Raw genomic sequence first — 24898 nt, 5'->3', positions numbered from 1 at the left:
GTTGTACTGTTTTAGATAAATTGCTTTTATACTGGAAAACATCATTTGTTGGTATGTTGTTTTTTTATTATAAGTTATTGATGTTAAGAATTTAATTGCTAATTTAATATTTTCAAATTACAATTTGTTATTATATATAAAACACTTATACGGTACTTCACTTGGAAGAACTGATGCCCGCCCACTTTAATTGTAAAAATGGAAATATATACAGTACATAAATACTGGATAAATGTTTCTTAGGAAGTTCTTAGATGGAATTTAATATGCTTTATACCATTAAATTTTTTAATAATTTATATTTTTTATATAATTTAGTGGATTGTTTGTATATCTATGCAAGATACATATCATATATAAGAACAGAAATTAAAAATTCTATTTCTACATTTGTGTTTGTTGTGTAAGAAATAGCTGTAAGACCGTCTACCAAACAAGTTTTTGGATTAAAGGGACGTTATATATAGAAATTGAATAAACAGCAACCATATTACATTAAGAACATTCTATTTTTATTTTACTTAAAACAACCAAGTAATTATTTCAATGTTTATTATAGTATATTCAACTAATATTTATGAATTAAATTAAACTATTTATCATTATATATTCAGGTTTACAATAAACTATACGTGAACACGTTTTAAATTGCCATCTTTACCCCGCGTTTTCCATGTAAATTGGCGCTTCAGCATGTTGGCGAGCATTGTGCGAAATTTTGCGTGAATGTATCTTCTAATGTTTTAACTATTTCTCAAAGCAATGCTAAAAATTACCTATTTTCCATTTATCCATTAATGACCGAAAGCTCGTAGGACACGAGAAATACGATCGCATCGAGTACTTCTGTGGTGCAGTGGCGTGCCGTCATTGGAAGCGATGGAAGCGCCGATTCCACCTTCCAATGACCTTCCCCTGTATTTTATAAAATATAAATTTTCATATTTTAACGTACTTTGCATTAATTAAAATTAATATTTTATTATAACTGCATTATGTATCTTTTACACATTTATCGTTTTTTTCACATGTAGTATAGAAGATTGCTATTGTATATTCGAATAATTCAGTGGCGGAAGGAATGTCGAAACCGGGTCAGTTTCCAATCAGCCAGATTTTTTTTTTTTTTTTTGTAACTCTTTCCGCCCAGTGGGCACTAAGAGGGCCTTTTATAGCAAGCCCATTATGGGTTCGGCCAGGCCCACAATGGGGCGGCCAGGTGGTGAGGGACGGGGACCGACATATCTGGACGGACCACCCCCCGAAAAATTCCTGGGGATTTTTCGACCCGTCCGGATTCGATCCCGGGTCCCCCAGGGCGGCAGGCTGCTAACCTTGACCGCTCGGCCATCCGGCCGCTTAGTCAGCCAGATTATATAGGCATTGGCACATGCGGTTTACAGAGCACCAACCTCACCCGGTTGACGGCCGGATGGCCGAGCGGTAAAGGTGGCAGCCTACCGCTCTGGGGGACCCGGGATCGAATCCGAACGGGTCGAATAATCCCCAGGAATTTTTCGGGGGGTGGTCTGTTCGGATATGTCGGGCCCCTTCCCTCACCACCCGGTCGCCCCATTGTGGGCCTGGCCGAACCCATAATGGGCCTACTAAAAGAGGCCCTCTTAGTGCCCACAGGGCGGAAAGAGTTAAAAAAAAAAAAAAAACCTCACCCGGTTTAGCTGGTAGAAGTGTGAGGCTCTGGATAGGTCCGAACCTCACTGAAATTCGCGTTAAAATCATTTATTTTTAGAAAAAAATTATTTTTTTTAGAGGAAAAAAAAATAGAAGGTAGAAATAGTTTTTCTTAAAGAAAACGACGCGAACTTTTAAACAATAGAACAATGGGGAAACGTAGATCGTCTATCTCCGAGTGGGAATCGAATTAAACTTCGATTTTGACCTCTCCCGCGCCCCCGAAAGGTTTCGAATTGTCACCAGGTGACGAGAAGAGACCAATCGGAAAGCGGAATCGGAGGAAAACAGATAAAACCTGAGAATTCAAGGACGCGAGGGCTTCTTCTCCCGAAAGTTCCAAGTGACGGATCTATTGTTATGTGTGTGTCTGGTGCCCATCTTCGTTTCCGTCTCCCGACCTCGGATCGACATCTTTCCATCAACGGAAGTCGACCGCATCGTCCTGAAGTCGCGGAGTCGTCGAGGGAACTGGCCATTCGCGACCTAGAGACCCTCCTTCAAAATGAGACTATATTCGAAAGGAGAGGAAGACCCAGAGGCTGCTGCCGACCTAGAACTTCCAAGATCGCGGAAATCTTGTAAGCTTCTTTCGTGTCAAATAAACGGTTTCTTGTAACCGTAGAGTCTGTCTCAGTGCCGATCGCCCACATACGACCCTTCGCGACCGCTCGACCTTCTTGACATAGTCGGCACCCTGTCGGCAAACTCACAGAAGCAACACACGCATAAAGCATCTAATTTTATATCCCGGACCGGTTCTGAGCTGTTAGCCGCCTGCCTGTCAACTTCCAAGCAGCCAGATTATAGGCATTAGCGCATGCGCTTTACAGAGCACCAACATCACCCGGTGTAGCTGGTGGATGCTTCACACGTAAAGCTTCTAATTTTATATCCCGGACCGGTTGTTGGCTGTTAGCCGCCTGCCTGCTAGATATTCGGCCGCCTTCGCCCGATTATGTGAATCATGAGTAGACTAGATCAACAGTGGGCAACCCCCGGCCCGCGGGCCAGCTACGGCTCGCGAAAAGTTTCTATCCGGCCCGCGAGATCTTTAATAGGTTATTAAATTGGAAAAATAACTAATTAATAGTTATTTTTCCAATTCTTTGTAATTTTCGAAAACGATAAGAGAAATAAATGTAGTAATTAACTTTTTATTTATTTATTTCGTATTTGCAGACTAAAAAAATTACAAACCACAAGAAGGCGTCAATTAACTACTACGGCCCGCGGTAAAAACGTAAAATTTATTCTGGCCCGTGTTATAAAAAAGGTTGCCACCCTTGGACTAGATTTATAACTTAACCCAACCGATAGGAGTTTACTGGCATGTTTTTATGATAGTTCTGTATAGTTGACAGGAGTTTTAAAAAAAAATTTATTAAAATATTTAATATATTTATTCTGCGTTTATTCTGCTCTCCCATCTTATATTACTTACGGATTTCAATGTTAAACCAGTGATATTACGATTATAGTATGTCCCATCTGTAAGGGGATGCAGAAAAAACGTGTACAATTCTAGTACAGTGTTAAAAAATTAACTGTTACTTTGACAGCATCATTTACAACCAAATTTAATGAACGAGACGTACAATGGTACGAAAAAAAGCTCTAGAATTTATTTTCCTTAAATTTACGATTTATGTATCGGTTGTCATAAAAATTTCTTTCCACTTCTTTCCCAAGACTACAGATATTCGAGTACAAAGTAACCGGTTTCAACTTATTTCTACTTAAGTAGTAGTTAAATAGTTAAGCGATTAGGAATTATAAACATAAATAAAACCCTGATGAAAGAGCCGAAATTTTACTTAAACAGAAGCTTAACCGAACCAATCTCTTGCCGAGTACAGTGGGGTCTGATCTCTTCGTAAATATTAGACGTAATAAAGACAGAAATTTTTCCAGTTCAACGAGAGTGACAGAGAAGTTGTAAATTTTGGAAATTTCCGTGAACACTTGGTCCTAAAACGAATTAGGTAGAAAACGAACGACCGGCAATCTGTTAAGTTTAACATATTTAGATTTTTACAGCTATGGTGAGAAACGTTTAAAATCTACAACAACCCCGTTTGATATATACTAGTGATGCGACAAAAGAGGCATTTGACATTGACCGGTATCGGCACCCTCGGGATTTGGCAACCGCGTGCATGCACGCGCCGCACACCTACCAGGACGTCTCTGATTCCATTCATTAGCCACTCGTAGGGAGCTATTTCACTAACTTGTAAGTGGATTGTTTTTAAGATTTAAAAAGTAAAGAATATTTTGTTATTTTTATGTACGTTTTTTCACAAAGTTATATTTAATTATAAGTTTCTTTAAAAGTATATTCGTACAATTGAAGAATTTTTTGTACTAGGCATGTATATTCATCACACATTTTGTTTTACCAAGTAAGTTTTTCTGATAATTTTAATTTTAGCCCTTATATCGTGGCTAGTGACTCAAAAATTTATTTTAAAAAAGTTTTGGCTCGAGACCATGTAATGAAAAAGAAAATATTATTAAAAGAGAAAGACCAATGCCTAAATTAAATATAAATACCTCGACAAAAAAATTTCGACATTTTGACGATAAAATTTATGACGAATGACGATTCTTTCGTAAAACTGAAGCAATTTGGAAATCAAAGCGGAATAAAATTTAACATTGGTAGACAATATAAAATAAATATTGAAAATTATAACAAGATAATTACGATTAATAGATATATCTAAATTAATAGATGTTATATGTTTTTTCTCAAAGCAAGAATTGGCATTTAGGGGCCATAGGGAATTTATTGAATCTAATAACGGAGGTAATTATATTGAACTTTTTTATTTATTAAGTACGTCAGATAATCTATTAAAAATACATTTAAAGAAGTATACGGTTTTTACTGGCTTATCGAACAAACGAATACGAACGGGCCCTGACGCGCAATTAATCGATTGCCCCTGTAAGTCGGCTTCTTACAGAAACACAGCTTCCCTATCATCAAATGTCACGGCACGCCACTGCTGTGGTGAGATAGGCATCGCGCCCCATTAAGTCCATCGCATGATTTTCCATTCCGACGATATTTGTCAGCAAAGAATAGAAACACGCCCTTTATTACAGAGATCGCTAAGCGTAGTTTCATTAACATCGCGTTTGACCATTCCTACCTCACGAATAGCATTCTCAAACTTCGCGCTTCTAAGTTAATTCTACGCTAGCTCACTCATTTTAATTGCCGATATAAAAGACCAGCGAAATACTGTAAACTCACTTTCAACAACGTCTCAGTTTACGCGACCGTATCAGGATTAGTGCGCGGATTAACTACTATAGTGGGAGGTGGAGTCTGGATCTGGTCATGTAGCCTAGCCTCTTAAGAATTTACTCGGATTTGCAATATAGACTACTATAGGCTATGTTGAAAAGGTGTTATATAGATATAAAGGATGGCAGTAGCATTGTTTGTTCAGGGGAGTTACATACAGCTTTCGTTATTCTCCCACCTTGTGTTTAAATTTCAAAATAAATAAAAGTACACAGCTCTCGTCGATAAGTTTTGAGATTTGTATAAAACAAGAAATTCGCTAGAATAATAATTTAATTTAATTTTTTTTTTAATTAAAGAAGCTCCATATAATTACTGTTGAGTTGTCTTTTGCAATTGTTACTTTACTATTGAAAACGCTTCTTTTGTAATAAACTTTCGGTTAATCACAATGGTATCAATTTCGGAAATGTCGAATCTTTCGTCTTTTAACTGCAGTTTTAATTTTGGAAATAAAAAAGTACAGTAGTCTGGACGACAAGCCAGGTGAGTAGTCTTGATGATCTAATGTTATGTCCAGTTTTAAAGTCAAAAGTTGCTGTACAATTGACCACAATTGTTTAAATTCTCATTTAAGATGAGAAAAACCATAATTTTTGATATTTTCAATTCTTTTGCTTTCATACGAGAAGCGATTCGTCGGACATTTTTTTTAAAACCAATTCTGCGGCGGCGTTGTCTATTCGACTTTGTGGCGACCACTGCATCACCATACTTACGGATTCTGTCTCATCACGAAATCTGGTATACCATGAAAAGTGTTCGCTCGACTTAGGGCCTCTTTGTTATAAGCTTTTTCCGCCATTTCCAAAGTTTCTGCAGTAAATAACCGGCTTTAAAATAAAATTTGACCATAGTACGTTACTTTCGAATCCATATACACTGAAAACTCACGTTTCACAAAACAGTAGCATATTTGAGATCAGATAAAAAATATTGACAATTCAAATTATTCGTACACTTTGACAATGGTTAGGAGAACATAGTTCAGAAGAAACTGACTACATAGCGCCACTAGTAGGGCCGTAAAAAGTCAGTCATACTCCTTAGCAGGGCCGGCCCGAGAAATAGCGGGACCCGGTGCAAGGTTGTCGTACTGGGCCTTTGAATAAAAAAAATAGCAGTTTCGAACAACAAAATAATATTTTAAAGTTATACATACTATCCGTCAAATAGATTATTCGCTAAGTTAACGATCAATTTTTAAATTTCGCAAGAGTTGGATCATACAGGATTGGGACGCCTTGTGAGGTCGCACCGGCTGGCCCTGCTCCTTAGAACTTATGGACCGTGTATTTAGGGGGGGGGTCTGGCCACAAAAATTCATTAGGACGAGGAAGGGAATTTTTTACTCTTAGAAGAATAAAATCCCGGAATCAACTTTTCGAGATGACAAGCTTATTTTAAAAATAATCATGCAACGAGTTGCTTAACTTTCCCTTCAATGTTTCACCAGAGTCGATAGATACAAAAACTCTGGTTTAAAACTGCGTGTGGCGCCACCTGTTATATTTTATTAACAATTTTTAATTATTATAAAATGGTAAAAAGCTTTTTGTGGGTAGAGGTGGGTTTCATAAAAATATAAATGCTAATAACGAGTAAAACCGTCATTAAGTCCGACCCCATTCGAAATACGACACACCTTCCCTTTATCTCCTCGACCTTTAACCATCAAAATTGAACAGCATTAATTTTCCTAATAACCTCCCTGCAAAATTTCAAACTTTTTGACAAAAAGCAAGTTATTAAATTTTAAAGAGGGTGAACAAAGTCGTGGCCCCCACACACTAACATCCATGCATTGCTTTTATCGACGTTTCAAGGTCCCGATTCCAAAAATGTAGAAATCGTGGGGGGTCATTTTTGCCATACTTTCCTGTTATATATAATCCGGGAAAGTAAAAATGCATAGAAGACATCGTTCTGTGTAATTAAATTTAAACAAAGTATGAATATTTCAACACAAACTATATCATAATCATGCTCTGTCGCCAGAACCGCTTCTATATTTTGCAGAGCCCTGTGCAAAATGTAAACGCTTAAATCTGTCAGAGTGCGGGACACACAAAAATGCGCAGGCAACCCACGTAGCTAAATTTATATCAATTAAGAACGTAAACATTAATTTCGTTCTAGCAAAACTATGAAACAAACAAAATCTCCATACATTTACACAACAGATACTGTTTATTACTTGATGCCAATGGAATTCATTCATTTTAACTGAGTCACATTATAACCGATTAGTTAAGACCGAAATTTATGCTAGTTACAAAAGCAGATTATCGAGGCTATTGTGATGCATTTTTTTTAATTAAAGTGCTATTTTTCCATAGCCATCGTGTTGGGCTAAGCCCAGAATGTAAGCGAGGGGACAGGATCAGACATATCCGGAACTTAAATCTACGAAAAATTCCTAGTTTTTCGATCGTCTGGATTGATTTAATCTTAAGTCTTTTGGAGTGTTTGGAGGCGATTAAAGAATTAGCCTGTCTTCTTAAAGGCACTCATTATTACTCTAATGGAAATTACGTCTATACAGCTTAAATCTTAAAGTAAGGTTTGGTAATTTATGTAATCCTAATTCAGCAATTTTGGTAATTTGTATCAACACCTATAATATTTATATTTCACCTTAAATATTTATCAGTAAAATAGTTACCATTATATAGTTTCCCCTCTATATGAAACTGCAGAGTAAATATTCCGATAATTAAAACGAAATTTTATGAAATTCAGACCCCCCAAGCTGAATTCGGCTTAAACATTCATCTGACACATTCTTGTCAAAAGAAAGTTTTTATATAAACAGAACTATATGCAAGACAGTTTGCCTCTTTTATTTGGGGAGTTGCATAAACAAGTTACAGAATCTCCATACAAAAACAGTTCTTCCTAAAACATCAAGCAGAGGTTGGGAAAGTGACCTTTCACATTCTGTATGGAGCCAACATAGGAAGACAATTTACTGAACATTAGGGGTTTTTTTTTTGACAGAAGAAACCTACAACACTAGGAATGTGGAAAGGTTAGACTGTTTCACAAAACATTACTAGTACAAATTCTGAATTTTTACAATGCTTTAAAAAAAAGTAAACCAAAAACAAAAGTTGATCTGACAGATTATGCCTCTGCAAGAGGTTGCTCCTCTTCGTCAAATTCTCCCTCGTCGTCGGCTGTAGCTTCTTGGTATTGTTGGTATTCTGATACCAAATCATTCATGTTTGATTCTGCTTCAGTAAATTCCATTTCATCCATACCTTCTCCGGTGTACCAATGCAAGAAAGCCTTTCTACGGAACATAGCTGTAAAACGGTAATATGTTAGAGAAGAAATGGAATTATTTTAACTAGAAAGTAAAAACCACTTACCGGTAAACTGTTCGGAAATTCTCTTGAATAATTCTTGGATAGCTGTGCTGTTACCGATGAATGTAGCAGACATTTTCAAACCACGTGGAGGAATATCACAAACAGCGGTCTTCACGTTATTAGGTATCCATTCCACAAAGTAGCTGCTGTTTTTGTTTTGGACATTCAACATTTGTTCGTCTACTTCCTTCATACTCATACGTCCTCTGAAAATTGTTGCAACTGTAAGGTAACGACCGTGTCTTGGATCACATGCTGCCATCATGTTCTTGGCGTCGAACATTTGTTGGGTAAGTTCTGGTACTGTAAGGGCACGGTATTGTTGGCTTCCGCGAGATGTGAGTGGAGCAAAGCCGGGCATGAAGAAGTGAAGACGAGGGAATGGAACCATGTTGACTGCAAGTTTTCTTAAATCTGCATTCAGCTGACCGGGGAATCTAAGACATGTTGTGACACCGGACATGGTAACAGATACAAGATGATTGAGATCGCCATAAGTTGGAGTTGTGAGCTTAAGGGTTCTGAAACAGATATCGTACAAAGCTTCATTGTCAATGCAGTAAGTTTCGTCAGTGTTTTCAACCAATTGATGTACAGATAAAGTGGCATTGTATGGTTCAACAACAGTATCAGATACCTAAAATAAAAAAAAAAAGGTACATCTTTCTTAAAAAATATATTTATGTAATAAAACTAAAATGTAAACTGCATGTTATAAGCTAACCTTAGGAGAAGGCATGACACTGAAAGTATTCATGATTCTGTCTGGATATTCTTCTCTGATTTTAGAGATGAGTAATGTGCCCATACCAGAACCGGTACCTCCACCAAGGGAATGTGCTAATTGGAAACCTTGGAGACAATCACAGCTTTCAGATTCTTTCCTAACTACATCTAGAACTGTATCTACTAATTCTGCTCCTTCTGTGTAGTGACCCTTGGCCCAGTTATTTCCTGCACCACTTTGGCCAAAGATGAAGTTATCTGGCCTGAATAACTGCCCAAATGGTCCAGAGCGAACGGAGTCCATGGTCCCTGGTTCCAAGTCAAGTAAAATAGCACGGGGAACATACTTGCCACCTGTAAAATAAAAAGGAGACTTTAGTGTCAAACTTGAAATTTATATAAAACAAATTACTTTAGTTGTGCTAAAGCCATTAACATTATTAGAAAAGCAAAGCCCTTAATAATAATCAACCCTTTTTCCATTATTTTTTTAATTAAAAGTTTTAAGTCAATGAGTTTAATCCTTATGAAATAAGTAGGGCAACCATATATAGGAGTTCCATTGTCGCTTTATATATCTGAAGACTGACCTCATTTGCAAATAATTGTTCAAATTCTTAACTATGCCAACACCAGTAGTTAGTCCAAGGTGAAAGAGGATAAAATGTTGAATATTATGAAAATCATTAAATATAATTACCAGAAGCTTCATTGTAATAAACGTTGATTCTTTCAAGTTGTAAGTCTGAGTCGCCATGGTAAGTGCCTGTTGGGTCAATTCCGTGCTCGTCTGAGATCACCTCCCAGAACTATAAATAAAAAATATATACACACATATATATAAAATTTAATCTAATAACACGAATATGCAATTTCAAAGTGTTCGTTTCCTTAGTAACGAATTGTTTGAAAATAAACAAGAGAACAAAATCGATACGGCAGCTTCAACGCGACACAATTTGAAATTTCAAACTCATGACGTCATAGCGTAGAGGATCAGACGTTAAGAAGACAGGACGTGGCGGCCAATTTACATTTCCTGGTTATAAAACCAAACAATTATTCTACCAAGGGTAGACAGGAAAAAAACCGGATTCGTGATATATTTCAGGAAGGAGAAGTCTTGATAAAAAAATAACTGAAAGCGAAAAATCTAAAAAAGAATTGTTTTCTAACATCCGGATAGAGTAACGAACATCCGATTTTTCATATTTTGAACATTCTTGAATAGTATAGATAAGCGAAAGGAGAGAAATGATTCGCTGTTTTAAATTATCAACGGAAAGTATTGTCACACCCTCCCCATCAAAATTTTTTTTTTACGATTCCGAAGATCATAAGCTTAAAAAATATTGCTAATTAGTCTTACCCAAAAAATTTCATATATTCAGGTCATAGAGATCAATAGAATTTACATTTTTATAGAATTTCAGATGAAACGTTCATCCGAAAATATGGCGAACCAACAAAGCGAGACTTGGCGCTTGTCGAAATGCCAAGTTGGCGGGTGGAGAACAAAGACCTAAATCATCAAAGTTCCCTTCTCGACGTCACGATTAGTTAAATTAAAAATTAAAATATACACTTTTAAAGTGAGATTTACTCTGTTTAAAATCATAGTTCGTATTAACTGCGTACGTACGAATTAAATGAGATATGTAGACCGGTCCTAGAACTAAACAAAGAAACTAAACGAATCGACTCGAAGTCCTTAAAGATGTTATTTAGAACGAGAAGGCAAACACTAAAAGACTACTTTAAACGTTCGTATTATACGTATTAGATTTAATAATACTAATTCAAATTCTTACACTATTTAAAATTAAAAATTAAGCAACTTACCTTGGCACCGATTTGGTTACCACATTGGCCAGCTTGAATATGTACGATCTCTCTCATTTTCGGATATTTCTAGTAGTTAAATGCAACGTCCTTTGTTCCTCCACACCCAGTTTTGAAATCTCCTCGACGCCGGCAAACGCTCGGTTTTAAAGGAGGCGAATGCGGTTGTCTTCAATACGCATGTACTGTAACGTCCGCCCTGACGTGACGTCAAATTTTACCATCCCTATTGGTCGATTTTTCGTACGCTGCGGTTTCTGTGCACAGAACATCCTTTTACGGACAATGGCCGATTCTACGTGTCAACCTCCACCCAGTAGACACACCAACATTTGGAAAAGATGTGAAGAATTATTAATGGCTAAATTTAAAAGGCATCGATAATATGTTTAACATCAGCCATCAAATTTTAATATTTAATAAATTATCATTGATGACAAACACCAAATGAGTCATGCCAACCCCGATTAATACATGCGCTCTTAAACCCTCTATTGTATGTAGTTAAGTAAGAGGTCGAGATTCACACGTGGTGATTGAGGTCAGGTTATTAATTGTTTTCATAATAAAAAGGATCCTATTTAAAGATATTATTGTAAACAATACCGGCAAATATCAGATATTTATGTAGAGAAAAAAAAATCCCTATGATCTATTAGATGGATGTGGGTTTCCTTGATGAAATCTCTAACCTAGTCAACTGAGTAGGTGTTAAATCTAGTTGATGTTGCAAGACTTGCAACATTTTAGTATGCAATAGAGCTATTCTAAAAAGCATGAAAGGACAGAAATAAATATATATAAAAAATATTTTTATGTATATTTTCAATACAGGAAATCTGTTAGAAAAGGAATTTTCATATTTTCCAATTCGACTGTACAGTACGTATGAGGATTTTTATTTTTGCGCTTTGATCAACGTAAAATCTAGATATTCGACACAGTTCTCTGTTGCTATGGCGATGCTTACAAATCAATATAGCAGAAGCAAGGTAGCTAACTCCAGACAGCATCTATTATCTAGATTGAAAATTTTACCATTTAAAAACGACCATTTATAACAACAATTGCAGCTAATGTTTTGATTGTTTAATTACTCAGCGTTTCCAAGATTATTATAAACAAATCATTCTCATTTATATCGTCTGTGATATAAAAATTCACCAAAGAAAATTTTAATAAAATTTGAAGGTTATATTATTCGAAGAAAGTTATAAATCGAAAAAAATATTTCCAGACTTCGCTCTGCCTTATCAAAAAGTGATGTAACCTTGAGTCGATATGACTCATTCTCTGGCTTTCGTATATTTCGTATTAATGTAATAATGTATATATGAATTCAGTCATTATCTTAAAAGGCGAATGACCAGCTATTGAATGTTATATCGACCTTTAATAATGATGGATGGTAAATTTTAAGCAAATAATCCATCTCCCCCTAAAAAGTGGAACCTATCCGGACAAGGAGACGCTGGCTCTTCCCATAAAGCACTCAACTTCAGCTGTAATCAATATTCCAGTTGTCGAAAATCTCACTCGGGGTAAAATCCTGCAAGCATCACAAGATGAGCGACATTTTTTTTTCTTTCTCTCTCTTTTAGAAATCTCGTTAAGCCAATGGCTTCGTTCGTTTTATACTTATTGTATTTATTTCCTCTTATTTTTAGAAGAATTTGCGTTTAAAATAGTTGACCAGAGTGTTCTTGTGACTAAACGTTATCAAATTAAATTAAATTAAAATTGATTAATTTTTATGACTAGACTGGAATTCTAAATATCGACTCAGCCAGCCTTCAGACTATCGGGCGACATCGTCCCTAGACGCATGCGCGGTCGTCGACACCTGCTTTCGTGTTGCGGGTGTGACGTCATGGACATAATATTACAAACTTGATCGATTTTGTAATTATTTTATTACGTACGTACGTTTAGTCTGACAGTTTTCTAGGATTTAATAAATTCGTAATTTTAGACCGCAATCGAATTTTTTAATCCGAACAGATGAAATTTATTATGGTCTAATCCTGCAGTGCAGCTGAACCAACTCCAACATAACCACGCCTAATTGTTAACATGTCCAAATGTGGTCTTTAAGGAAGACAGGTAAACACTTAACAATACAAAAAAAAGGGGTCACTTTATTATGTTGAGGAAAAAATATATTTAATCGGGTTTGTGTCAAGTTCTTCAATCATTATAACCAAATGTTTCGTAAACGTTATTCACAGTATAAACATCTGAATGAAATGTCTATCCAAGATTTAGTTAGTGAAACTATTTGATTTTTTTAAAGAAACCAATAAAACAAAAATTTATTCCTTTTTTTTATATTCTATATTTTGAACTAATGCAAAATAATTAATTATATACGGGAGTAAAACTACTGTTTGTACGCTGTATTACATAGACATTTATCGATATGAGTACTTATCTTAATATTATTATTGATTATTGGCATTCTGTGATGAGTTATTTTATAGTAAATATATAAAAGCTTTGAGTAGATGTTTTAAATATATTGCATAATATATTTGTAAATATTATAAGATTCTCATTAGATTTCCTTACACTTATCAAAAATTCATATTAGGTTTTATTCTATTTTTTTTTATTTTTTATTTCGGTATAAGATTAAATATTAAACTATAAATATAAATTTCTATTATTTTAGTTTTTGAAAATAAGACTACTGTAATCATATTTGCTTTTTAAATATTTAAATAATGTATATGTAATATATTTTTGGTTTTATATTCAAATTACCTTTTAATAGAAAACCAAATATACATTATTAAAAACAATTAAATTATTTATATATTTAATTTAAGCATTTCTATAAATACTGAAGTTGTTTTACCACCATTTCAAGTCTGCACATTGATTGGACATCTAAGATATTTCAATCAATATGTTTTATACCACTTAATTGTTTCATTTAAATTAAATATTGCACACACACACACACACACACACACACATAAAAGGTGTATTGTGCATGTTAGTTTTTCTATTTATGAAATTTGTTATCTGTACTTCAGATATACTTACTGCATTTTTAATTTAATTTTTTTAGTACTAATAAATTGAAAATTAAATAGTTGATTTTAATAATAACCTTTAATTATGAATTTCCATATGTAACCTGTGCCCTACTTATAAAAGAAGTAATTCAGCCTGAATTCAATGGCGCCATCGTGGGTTGCTTAATAAGAAAAAAGTATATTATAAACTGAAGGTTAAATTATCCATTAAATTATTAGAAAAAAAAAGTGTATTGTTATTTAAAGATATTAGTGTTTCCTAATTAAAAAAATATATATATTTATTGATATGTTTATAAAGCCATTAACTAATTCAGTTTAGGTAATTCATACTTTGATTTAATATTTTAAAATGATATGCGGGTATTGAATGGAAAATCACATAGTCTATGCTATAAACTTCTCACCAAAGTGTCATGAGATGCAGCTAGGGAGTGTGATCGGGCTAGCTGCCAGATGGTTACACTTAACAGTCACGCACCAGACTGACCTCATCTCGAAAAATCGAATACGAGGAAGTTATGTTCCAGTTAGCTTATGAACTGTACGGTCTTTATGGGTATGAAATTGATATTTCATTGTCTTTGCAGTATTTTGTTGTGTAAATTATTAAATAAAAATCTTCCGATTTTCTTTTGAAATTAACAATAAATTGTTTTAAATTTGATTATAGCAAATTTGGAGACATTTCTAATAAATGTAAAAGCCTAATTTTATAAAATATTCAACATTGTAACAGAAGTACACAAGCATAGAAATGCAGAAAAGTAATTATCAAAATTACTTATGAATCATTGAAATTGTTTTTTTTTTTTTTTTTTTTTTTAATAAGCCTATGTGATCATTAGAACATGTACTGTTTTGTCATTCGAAAACATAGGTTATGCTGTGTCAACTTCTTATTCCTTTCTCTAAAAGGACTTAAATTTTTATAAAATACTTGAATTTTTATGGTAGACTTTTCCGAATTTTGGATTAGGAACTGGTATTAGAATTTGGATTGGAGTTTTTAGTTTAAGAACTTTAGTAATACAGTATAATTAAGCGTAAAAAAATATTTTGATTAACATTAGTCTAATTAAAGTAATTGTAATAGCTTTTATAAAGGATAATTTACAAATTATTTATACTAATGTTAGCATTATTCACGATTAAAGTCGCAAATAATTTAAAACACTCTAAATTGAGATAAAATAAAATAAACTGATTAGATTCTTGCATTATAATGATAATATTAGAATCATAAAACTTCCGTTAAAATATAAATAAAATGATAACACACAAAATCATTATCCATGTTTCCTGTCCCTCCAAACATTGCACTTGGATAAGCACGACGTACTGCAATTTATATTTACATCTCGTTATTGACTTTGCATTATTTGAGTATCACGTGACTTTTAATTACTAATCAAGCTTGACTACTTCTTAAAGTGTTTTCTTCTGCTGTTCACTAAAAAATTTTAAAGAGTAAGAAAAAAACATCTTTATATTGCAGTCTACTTAAATCTTGTGTGGCAGATATTGAATCATGGACTGGTTAGGCAATCGTAGCTCTTGTCCCGAATTTTTCCGCTACTGGTTTTTTGTTTTTCTATTGCATTATTTTATTTGTTATGATATAATATATTATTATTTTTATTTTCTAAAAACTCTATGCATCGTCACACTCAGCCTCCAAACATTAAACCGGGAGAAATTCCTGTGTGATAATATCGACTGAAATATCTGGATGCTAGAAATACTTTAAGTTAAATATTCTCAATTTATCACTGCTTCTGATATATAGCAATGCAATTAATTGTTATTATTATATTTTTTATTTATTCGAACTTTTAAAGTATGAACCATAAAGAATTTTTAAGTAACAACATAATAAAAGACATTAATAAAAATAATAAGCAATAAATTTAAGTTTACAACTGTGGTGTAGTATTGATATCCATTGATAATGATAACTTCTCAGATTTAAGAGTTAGAGAATGTAATCCACTGTAGAATATCCTAATTTTTTTCTGATATTCATAAGTTACTTAATAATATTTCGATCCTTTTTATACACTACGTAATAAAACAATTTTTAGACTATTAAAACTATAATTTTCATTTATTTTGTAGTATAATGTATAATAAATTTGCTAAGTTATACAACTATATACGCCTTACCTTAGCAAATTTAAATTTAATTTTAATGAAAGATAATAAAGAAATTAATTATTATAATCTATATATATTATAATGATTAAATTTATCAGGTTTTATTAAAATTTTTCTTGCTTTAAGAATCTCCTTATATTCAATTACATTGGTTTAGGAAATTCTTTAATTCTCTAACTTTACTTACTGTAAAAAGTAATTATATATCGATGTTATTAGCTCTGTTGTCTATACCTGTAATATTTTGTAATTTATTTTAACTTTAAGTAGTTTCAGGTAACAATCTGTTAGCATTAATAGATATGTAAATTTAATTATAGACTAATCTGAATATTGACTTAACCCTTAAATATTAATAATTGTAATTAGATAAGATTTCATAATATTGATTACATTACATCTTTTAGAAAATATATAATATATAATTATATATATATAAAAGCTTTATATATCTATATATTATCAGGTCTTTTAATCGAAAAATATATACAAGTCTATATGAATAATAATTACTTTGATCAATGTAACTGCCTCTGACTATGGTTAGTGTATGCATGAGAAAAAATATGCTTCGTGACTTCATTTTCTCATTACACCTACTGTAACACAGAACTAACAATAGGATGAATCCATCGCACTATTTCACAAGAGTTTTCTTCACCCGAAGCAGTAATCTAATCAAAATTCAACACGAATTAACTGCTACAAAACTTGTTATAAAGTTACTTTCATTAAATAAGTTACATAACTCATTATTCCAGACAAATATTTTTACTAGAGGACGTTAACTGTCCATATCAAATCACAATCATGGGAAGCAATCCAAGTTTTCGGCAGATGTTAAATTAACGATGCAGAACTTGATATAACAGAAAAGAGTTTTGTCTGTTTTGGAAATGTTTTCGCTTCATCAACAAAAGGAAGCATGTGGTTGGGTTATAAGACAAGAATGCGGTTTTTTTCCGGGTTAAGGGCTATATGATTCCAGGTGACATTGTCTAGCAGGCTAACTACTAGGGGACAATGACCTCTTCTGTATTCGGATTCATTGGGGTGTTAAGTTGCAGTTTAATTCTAAAACTAATACAAAGTTTGAAGATGATGATGATGGAAAACATTGAATTTTGTAGTTAATAAAGGAAATAAGTCAAGTCTTAAATATACACAATAAAAGGTTTTAAAAATATCTGTAGTTAATAAAGTGGTAACTAAACATGCAATATTAATGGTTGTAAAAAAATTTTATAACCATATAAGAATGATAAATACGGATTCACCTTGAAAGAAGTAATGTGGGAGTTGAACCAAACTAGTGGGTTATAGCAGGTTGAGTCATTCTCCGAAGATTAAGGACACGTGGGCTATACTACATTTAAAACTAGTTTTAATTTAAATAGAAATCTTGAAGCCCTTTAACTCTTCAAGACACATCTGTGAGCATAACAAGATTTAAATAAAGCCTAATATTTTTAAAATATTAAATTAATTGACAGTTTAATTATTTATCGATAAATAAACTAAGCGATTTTCTTTAATTTCATTTATAACCGTTTTTAATATGTTTCAACCAAATATAATTTTTTCAAGAAATTGCTTTATTCACTTTTTTAATATATCGATTGTAGTTTTGAGCGGTTATCGTTCTCTATATAAAAAAGTTGGATATAAATGATGCCGATCAATAATTTATGCAGGTATGCATGAAAATGTCTAAGTTGTCTTCTTTTTTCTTAAGGGAAATTAAGTTGACATTTAAATTCAGCAAAAATATATTTTCCGAATAAGTATATATTAATCGACAATAGACTTGAAAAACATATTCTGTATAAAAATTGTATCTTACAAGTTAGCTTTAAAAGAGATCATTAAAATCCAGATATAGAAAAACAAGTTCTTGATAATATAGAGTTTAATTTTATAGCTCTATTTATAATTTAGGTTGGTAATAACTTAAATATGTATTTATTTTAATAAATAAAAATCATTGACATTGTTGCTATTATACTGCAATATATTCGATTCTTTTATGTTAAGGTAAATAATTTATTAAAAATATTTTCAAAACCTATTAAATAAACAATTACGAGTAGAAAATAATGCCTATTATGTGACAAACAAAACAAGTATTTTTCAGAGAAAATTGAATGAAATTGTATTTTTTTCTTTTTACAGGCAGGTGATGATTTATAGATAATCGATTCAACATGTTTCACCTGATACGATCAACTCAATCAATATAATTTTTAACCTCTAGTAAAGACTAGATTTTGTTTTTACTCTAACATACCATACAGTAGAATAATAGTGGCGCTTTTCTATAAGAGTAATTGTACTAAAGATTATAATAATTATAAACAAAGTAGACGTATACTTTCGTGTATTAGATGAATGATCGAAATTTCAAATTAACTACCACCCAAAAGTATAAACTACACATCCACCCAAAGAAAGAAACCAAAATCCAGACTGAAAAATGAGTGGGAGCTCAAATCCCTGGTATTTAAATGTAATGTCCTAAAAAGTCAGAATAACATGGGTTACCGGAACCAAAACACTTGAACGCTTGTTTATTAACTGTATTTATTTATAATAAAACACATAAAACAGTCAATGTTAAACAAAATTATCATAAATCTATTACGGTAATAGAATATATGACCTCTCCAATCTCTATTATTTTTAACTTAGATAGGTCAAAAAAACTTCGATTTCAGTAACTATATAAAACTATATTAATAATTCTAATAAGTGCACACATATGCTGTTTACATTCACTGGTGTTGTTGTTATACTTATTAATATTTTAAGAAAAGAAAAAAAGTATTTTAGACGTAAACCGAATTTTTACTTTTATGGCTTTCAATTACTCATATTTCTTTTGAAAATGATTACTGACAATTCAGTGTACCACCTACATTATATGCCAATCCCACCGGTGATATCTAAACAAATAGCTGAGATATGTCGATTCAGAGAATTGTAATAAAGTCGAGATTAACTACACATAGAATTTCAATATTTATCATTGCGGATTTGAAGGAATTATTTCTAAAACATAAGTTGATGTTTATACAATTAATATTTTAATGGACGTAGGCTATAGCACATATGTAATTTTATTGTCGAAGATTCGAAGATTAATTCCTTGCTGCATAAAAAATAAACCATGTATGTTATAATAATACCGTTTATTTATGACGTATGATTCAGTTTTTACTTTCTCGGCTGTTATATAGTATGTAACAGAGGGAAAGTAGGCCTATAGTGATCGGTCAAAAAATGACTCCCCTAAGATTTTTAAATTTTTGGACTCGGGACCTTAAAATGCAAAAACGTAGTGGATTTTTCTGTTATCTGGTATAGTAGGCTTTCTGTATGTATAGATATTAGTGCGTGTGTGTGTGTGGGAGCATAATTTTTTCACCCATTTTGAAGCTTAATAACTTTTGTGCATTTTATCGAAAATTTCTTAAATTTTGCAGGAGGTTTGTGTGTTAGGGGATTGTTGCTATTATTAAATTTTGGTGTTTAAAGGTCGAGGGGATGGGAAGATAGATGGGAGGTCACTTATCATATCTCGAGTGAGGTCAGACTTAATGAAGATTTTACTCTAGTACTTGATTGCTTCTTGTTCTCTCTTTTGTTCTTTGGAATAAAGCACAAAATTGCATTGTTGAACTTGTGACGATGGGCAAATGGATAAAAATACATTTCCTTTTGTAAAAAATAAAAATTTAAGTCTACATTATTCATCGAAAAGTGTTTCTGTGTTCATCAAAAAGTTCTACACAGCAATTTTGTGCTTTATTCCAAAGATTTTACTCGTTATTAGTAAAACCAGTCTCTACCCTCAAAATTAAGCTTTTTACCATTTTACAATAATTAATAATATAAAAAGTTTTAAAATAAAATATCATAACAATAGCACCACACACAATTTTAAAATTTGCCTGGTTAGTGGGTTTTTTCACATACGGTAGTAATCTTAAGCTCTAAACACTAGAGTCCTCAGCACTGTTCACTGAATGACATGTTTTTCAAACTGAATTATAAAATATTCTTTAAAATTAACTTCAAAAAGTCTGTAGCTTTAAGCTAATTAAAATATAATACAGCACAATGCTATTCTAAATTCTTTTTTTAAGTATAAGTTTATACAAACTGCACCAAAAAACCGAAGAAAATCTTTACAAAGTTGTGTGATCAAAAGGAATTTCAATTGTTCAGTAAAGAAGCATCGTCAGGTACATAATCCGTTTCATTTGATTAAGAAGAAACTGGCTAATTAATTGGCCATGTTCATGCAGAAATTTATAATTGCTTCGTTATTGATTTGAGTCTGGTGCTCCTATTTGTTCTGGTGAAGATAAGTCATTAAAGTATATAAAAGACATTTTAACTTTTTATTTATTTATTTAAAATTATAATATACATTCTGTGAAACTTGAAATACCGTTTAATCTATAAGACGATGTTTCAGGATTTAGATATACACTTAATATTTATAGTTAAGAATAAATAAATAAATAAATGTCTTTTATTAGAAAATCTAATGGTAGTCTATATATTTAAATTTCTTAAATTAGTTACATATGTAATAAATTATAAAATAGAAGCGCTTTTATAACTTTCCTAACCTACTATTGAATTGTTTAAACACCAATAATATACCTCTTATTGTGTATTTTAATCAGTTTTTATGACCATTATAACATAAATCATAATGCTAATCAAATAACAGATATAAAGTAAAAAAGGAATTTAGACAGTATAATAACAGAAAATTAAAAAAAAGATCTTTGATAAATAATGGATCCTGTGAAATTATTATGAAATCATTTACTAATATGGACTTCATAAATGTAATTTTCATAGCTACATATGCTCCATATTTAAATATTAAAATAGTCACACATACATACGTACTGCACGTACAAGAAAATAATCATACACACATACAAAACAATTATACAACGAAGAAAAGAGCTCACGGTGATACATGATTATTCATTTCAAATGATAATTATATTTTAATTTTTATATTAATACATAACCAAAAATCCGAAATAAATACGAACAAAATTTGGAACGTAGACTGATATATGCGTGCACATATACATGTTTTCCGTCGTTGCCATAACTATAATCTTCTTATCATTACGTCATAGAAAGATTCAAAGAACTCAATATTAATAAAAATACAAAAGCTGTGGTAAAGAAGAGAATAATTATAAAAGAATTGGAAAATTAAAAACCAATTTTATTAATATGAAAAATCTGAATGTACAGTACCTAATAGAAATATTGCTTTTCTTGTACTCTATTCGTACAATAAACTAATAGGTAAATAAAAATAATAATAATTTTCGTTTAAAAATTTCTGCTTTTAAGAGTAAGTCTATTAAATTATTGCCCATGCAATTACTGAAAGAGTTGTACTTATTCTAACAGAATTGAGAGTTGAAATTGGGCATTAAATATTAAAAAAAAATAAATGTCATTAGCAATTTGTTATGATAATTTCGTTATTTATCTGTTAACTCCTATCTGTGAAGAGTTTACAACAAAATTATTTTCTCATTGATAAATTTCATCCTATAAATCATTAATGGTTGTTTAATAATTTTATCCGATATCTCAACTACAGATAGAATAATATCGGACATTTTCTTTAATTATGAATGTATTCGATATTAATTGCTTCGAAATATATAGATTAACACGATTAGAGTTTTATAAAGCCACTCGCCGGATCGCAGCAAACTTCAATAGATCTTATAATTGTGCATTCTTGCAAATAAATATTTAAGTTTTAATTTGCAATCAGAATTTTAATTATTTATCAAAAGCCATTCATAAATATTATTTATAACGGTTGAAAACACGAGAAATATTTATTTCAGAGATGAATTCTGTTGTTGTTTTTTAGACATTTTCTTTTATAGATTAGTTTATATGTAGGAACAGCTGTATTCTATAGTCTACTCGGATAGAAATATTAATATAATTTAAATGTTTAACGTTTTCTCCCTTGTTTTGTAAGTATAAAATAAATTTTCATGCCGATTCTTAATTCTAGTAACAGAAAAATATCTTACAGAAAATTAAAATATATTATCAGTTTAAATTTAAACTGTGTAAGAATGTAGTTTATAAAGACGATAAAAATGTAGAAAAATTTTTTAAATTAGAAATTTAATCGTGGTTTGTTTGATAATGGTGCTAATCTATTTATATAATCGCAGCATCTCTTATTAAATTTAAGTTTGTTATACTTTAATTATACTTAATGTATTTTTTCATTCCTTTTTTCGAATTTAATAGAGCAATAAAGATTCTTTTTTATTAAATTATTAAAATATAAAAATTTTATATTTTAATAATTTATGTGTTATAGCTAACACATAAGAAAGTTTTTTTTTCATAGAATTTTTTAACTAGAAATATTTATATTTTTAGAAATGGAAACAGACCTTTAAAAAATATAATTTTGGAAAATTTAAAAAAAAATTAGTTTTAGTTTCAATCTCATCGAAATGTTTTAAAAAATTTAATTATAAGTTTAAAAGCTTATTATTTTTTAAAGCATTCGGTAAATTGCAAAGGAACATTTAAACAAAGAATTAAAAAGATAAAACGACGATAAAAATAGATTGTTGGTGCCTTGACAAATGCTGAAACTATTTTTCATCATCTTTGAAAAATACATTATATTTAAATGTTTTATTATGTAGCATAAAGATGTAGAATGCATTATTTTTAAAGAATTATCTTTCATTGTCGTTTTAAATTTTGTACTTTAACGATTCAATCATTTTTAAAACAAATGATTATATGCAGTGAATTAAAATTCTTCAAGTTAAAAAAAAATTAACAATTATCTTCTATAAGTATTAGACAATAAACCTAAACAACGGCATGGAGGTAGACGAAGTGTGGGAGGAAATGGGGAGGGGCTTAAGAAACGCAAATAAACTAAACGAAGGACAGTTAGAAATGCCTCGGGGGACGGTGACATAAACACCTCATAACGGAATGGTCTTAAAAAAGGTTAGTACCGAATAATACTAACAATAATAAAATTTGAAATAATCCCTTACATTAATTTGTGTTAAATCAATCTAAATATTGTAATAATTATAATAATTGTAATAACTCTTTATGACTAGTCCAAAAAAACTGTAATAATCTTTTATAACTTGTATATATTAAGAAACCCATCTACAATAATTAATGTAACAAAATGTATTCTCTACCAATTGTAGAAATGTAACACCTGATGAGGGGCGCAAAATAAACGGAAAAGATTGCACCCGAAATGCATAGTGAAATAAAGAATAATGTGAATAAAACCCAATAGTCTTTGTCTCTGATGAAATGCGGTACAGACGAAATAACTACAATTAAAATAACTGTGAAGTTAAATCAATTAATCTATTGAAAAAAAGAAAATTTTCAAGAGAAATTGATACTTAAGCAAAATTAACAATATTAATTTAATATCGCTGTAGATTTAATTGAAAAAAATAATAATAAAGTCAATTTTTAAAGTTTGATTCTTATGTAAAACTGTCGTGTAATTTCTTTTCCTTTTCATTGGCCCGTGTTAAAAATCTGTATTTACCTATTTTAGCAGTTTATTTCCAGTTTCTAACTTGCTTTCTGTAATTTAAATATCAAACTATCGACTTTCAAAATGATCAAATTGACAAAATCACAAAATGAGGGGTATTAAAGTACTAATTATGTTGCTAGTAAAATTAACTGAAACTAAAATTGTGCTCTATTTCTTAATTCAGCTATTTAACTCAAGATTTATAGAAGCACGTAACTTCGACTATCACCTAAAAATCTCAAAGTAATAAAAATTTTTCTACATGTTGATTAATTCGTAAAAATATATAATAAAATAGCATTTTTATACAGAGCTGCATTATTCTTGTAAATATTATTTATATATTTATAATGCACTAACCTTCATTATTAAAGCATAATTTCATCTTTCATTTTATTTTATAAACCTATCATCATATAGAAAATTTCTTTGTTTATATATGCTCATTACTCTTTTTCAGCTCAGTTTACAAGATAAGTTTCAGTACAGTACGAAGAATTAGCTATCAACTTAACATTTATAAGCTGTTTGAACAACTGTTATACAGTAGATACTGAACGTACAATCAGTAATCCTCGAATTTTTATGTAATTACACGCTATATGCTCATATGCTTTTTCCTTTTAAAATTACATTTACGTTCAGTACATAACAGAAGGACGTTAATTTAAAAATTTTAAAATAATTTTTAAATATCCAACTTAAAAATTTTAAAATAATTTTGTTGGATTTTCCACGCAATTTACGCGTGGAAGTTTAAAAATATGCATTTCATTGACTGGAAAGTTTCAAATTTGAGTTTAAAGATTAAATCGTTCCAAAATTTTAAATTTTATGCTATGACTTTTAGAAATGTAATCAACTGAGGATGATCTTGAAAACAATATAGATATTGTTCTTTTATTTTTTAGTATCTTACTTTTCGGGTGAAGTTTTTTATGATACATTATTAGTATTGTAGAAATGTTTCCCTTACTATTTCTTCGAATTTATACGTAATTTTACAGAGGCGAGAGACAAAAATAAGCTTTCATCTGGACTAGTACTTTTGGAGAAATAAAAACGACAACAATTTACAAACAAAACGAAAAATGATGGTAAAAGTTGTACAATTAATTGAAGTATTAATTAA

The 24898-nt window shown here is 31.2% G+C and overlaps 1 protein-coding gene and 1 long non-coding RNA gene across 2 annotated transcripts; one reads left to right on the top strand and one right to left on the bottom strand.

Annotated features, from left to right (window-relative positions):
- Positions 1–23503, top strand: LOC136978922 (uncharacterized). The gene is made up of 3 exons (XR_010881308.1): positions 1–51; positions 23043–23201; positions 23417–23503. It is a non-coding gene; the product is annotated as an uncharacterized lncRNA (long non-coding RNA).
- On the bottom strand, positions 7834–11120 carry LOC136978944 (tubulin beta chain-like). The gene is made up of 5 exons (XM_067274783.1): positions 10954–11120; positions 9812–9920; positions 9110–9465; positions 8386–9022; positions 7834–8319 (listed from the first exon to the last, which is right to left on the bottom strand). The coding sequence occupies exons 1-5, from the start codon at positions 11008–11010 to the stop codon at positions 8138–8140; spliced, it is 1341 nt and encodes a 446-aa protein (XP_067130884.1). The 5' UTR covers positions 11011–11120; the 3' UTR covers positions 7834–8137.
- Positions 23504–24898: the final 1395 nt, after the last annotated feature.

This window comes from Centruroides vittatus, unplaced genomic scaffold (genome assembly GCF_030686945.1).
Source record: "Centruroides vittatus isolate TY-2023 unplaced genomic scaffold, ASM3068694v2 contig_564, whole genome shotgun sequence".
Taxonomy (NCBI): domain Eukaryota; kingdom Metazoa; phylum Arthropoda; class Arachnida; order Scorpiones; family Buthidae; genus Centruroides; species Centruroides vittatus.
This window is presented reverse-complemented; position numbering and strand designations above follow the sequence as displayed.

Bases quoted from the DNA above. Each gene is read 5' to 3' on its own strand.
- LOC136978944 (XM_067274783.1), bottom strand. From the start codon at position 11,010: ATGAGAGAGATCGTACATATTCAAGCTGGCCAATGTGGTAACCAAATC. The intron at 9,921-10,953 runs GTAAGTTGCTTA...TTTTATTTATAG, and splicing joins GTAACCAAATCGGTGCCAAG to TTCTGGGAGGTGATCTCAGA. The intron at 8,320-8,385 runs GTAAGTGGTTTT...ACCGTTTTACAG, and splicing joins AATTTCCGAACAGTTTACCG to CTATGTTCCGTAGAAAGGCT.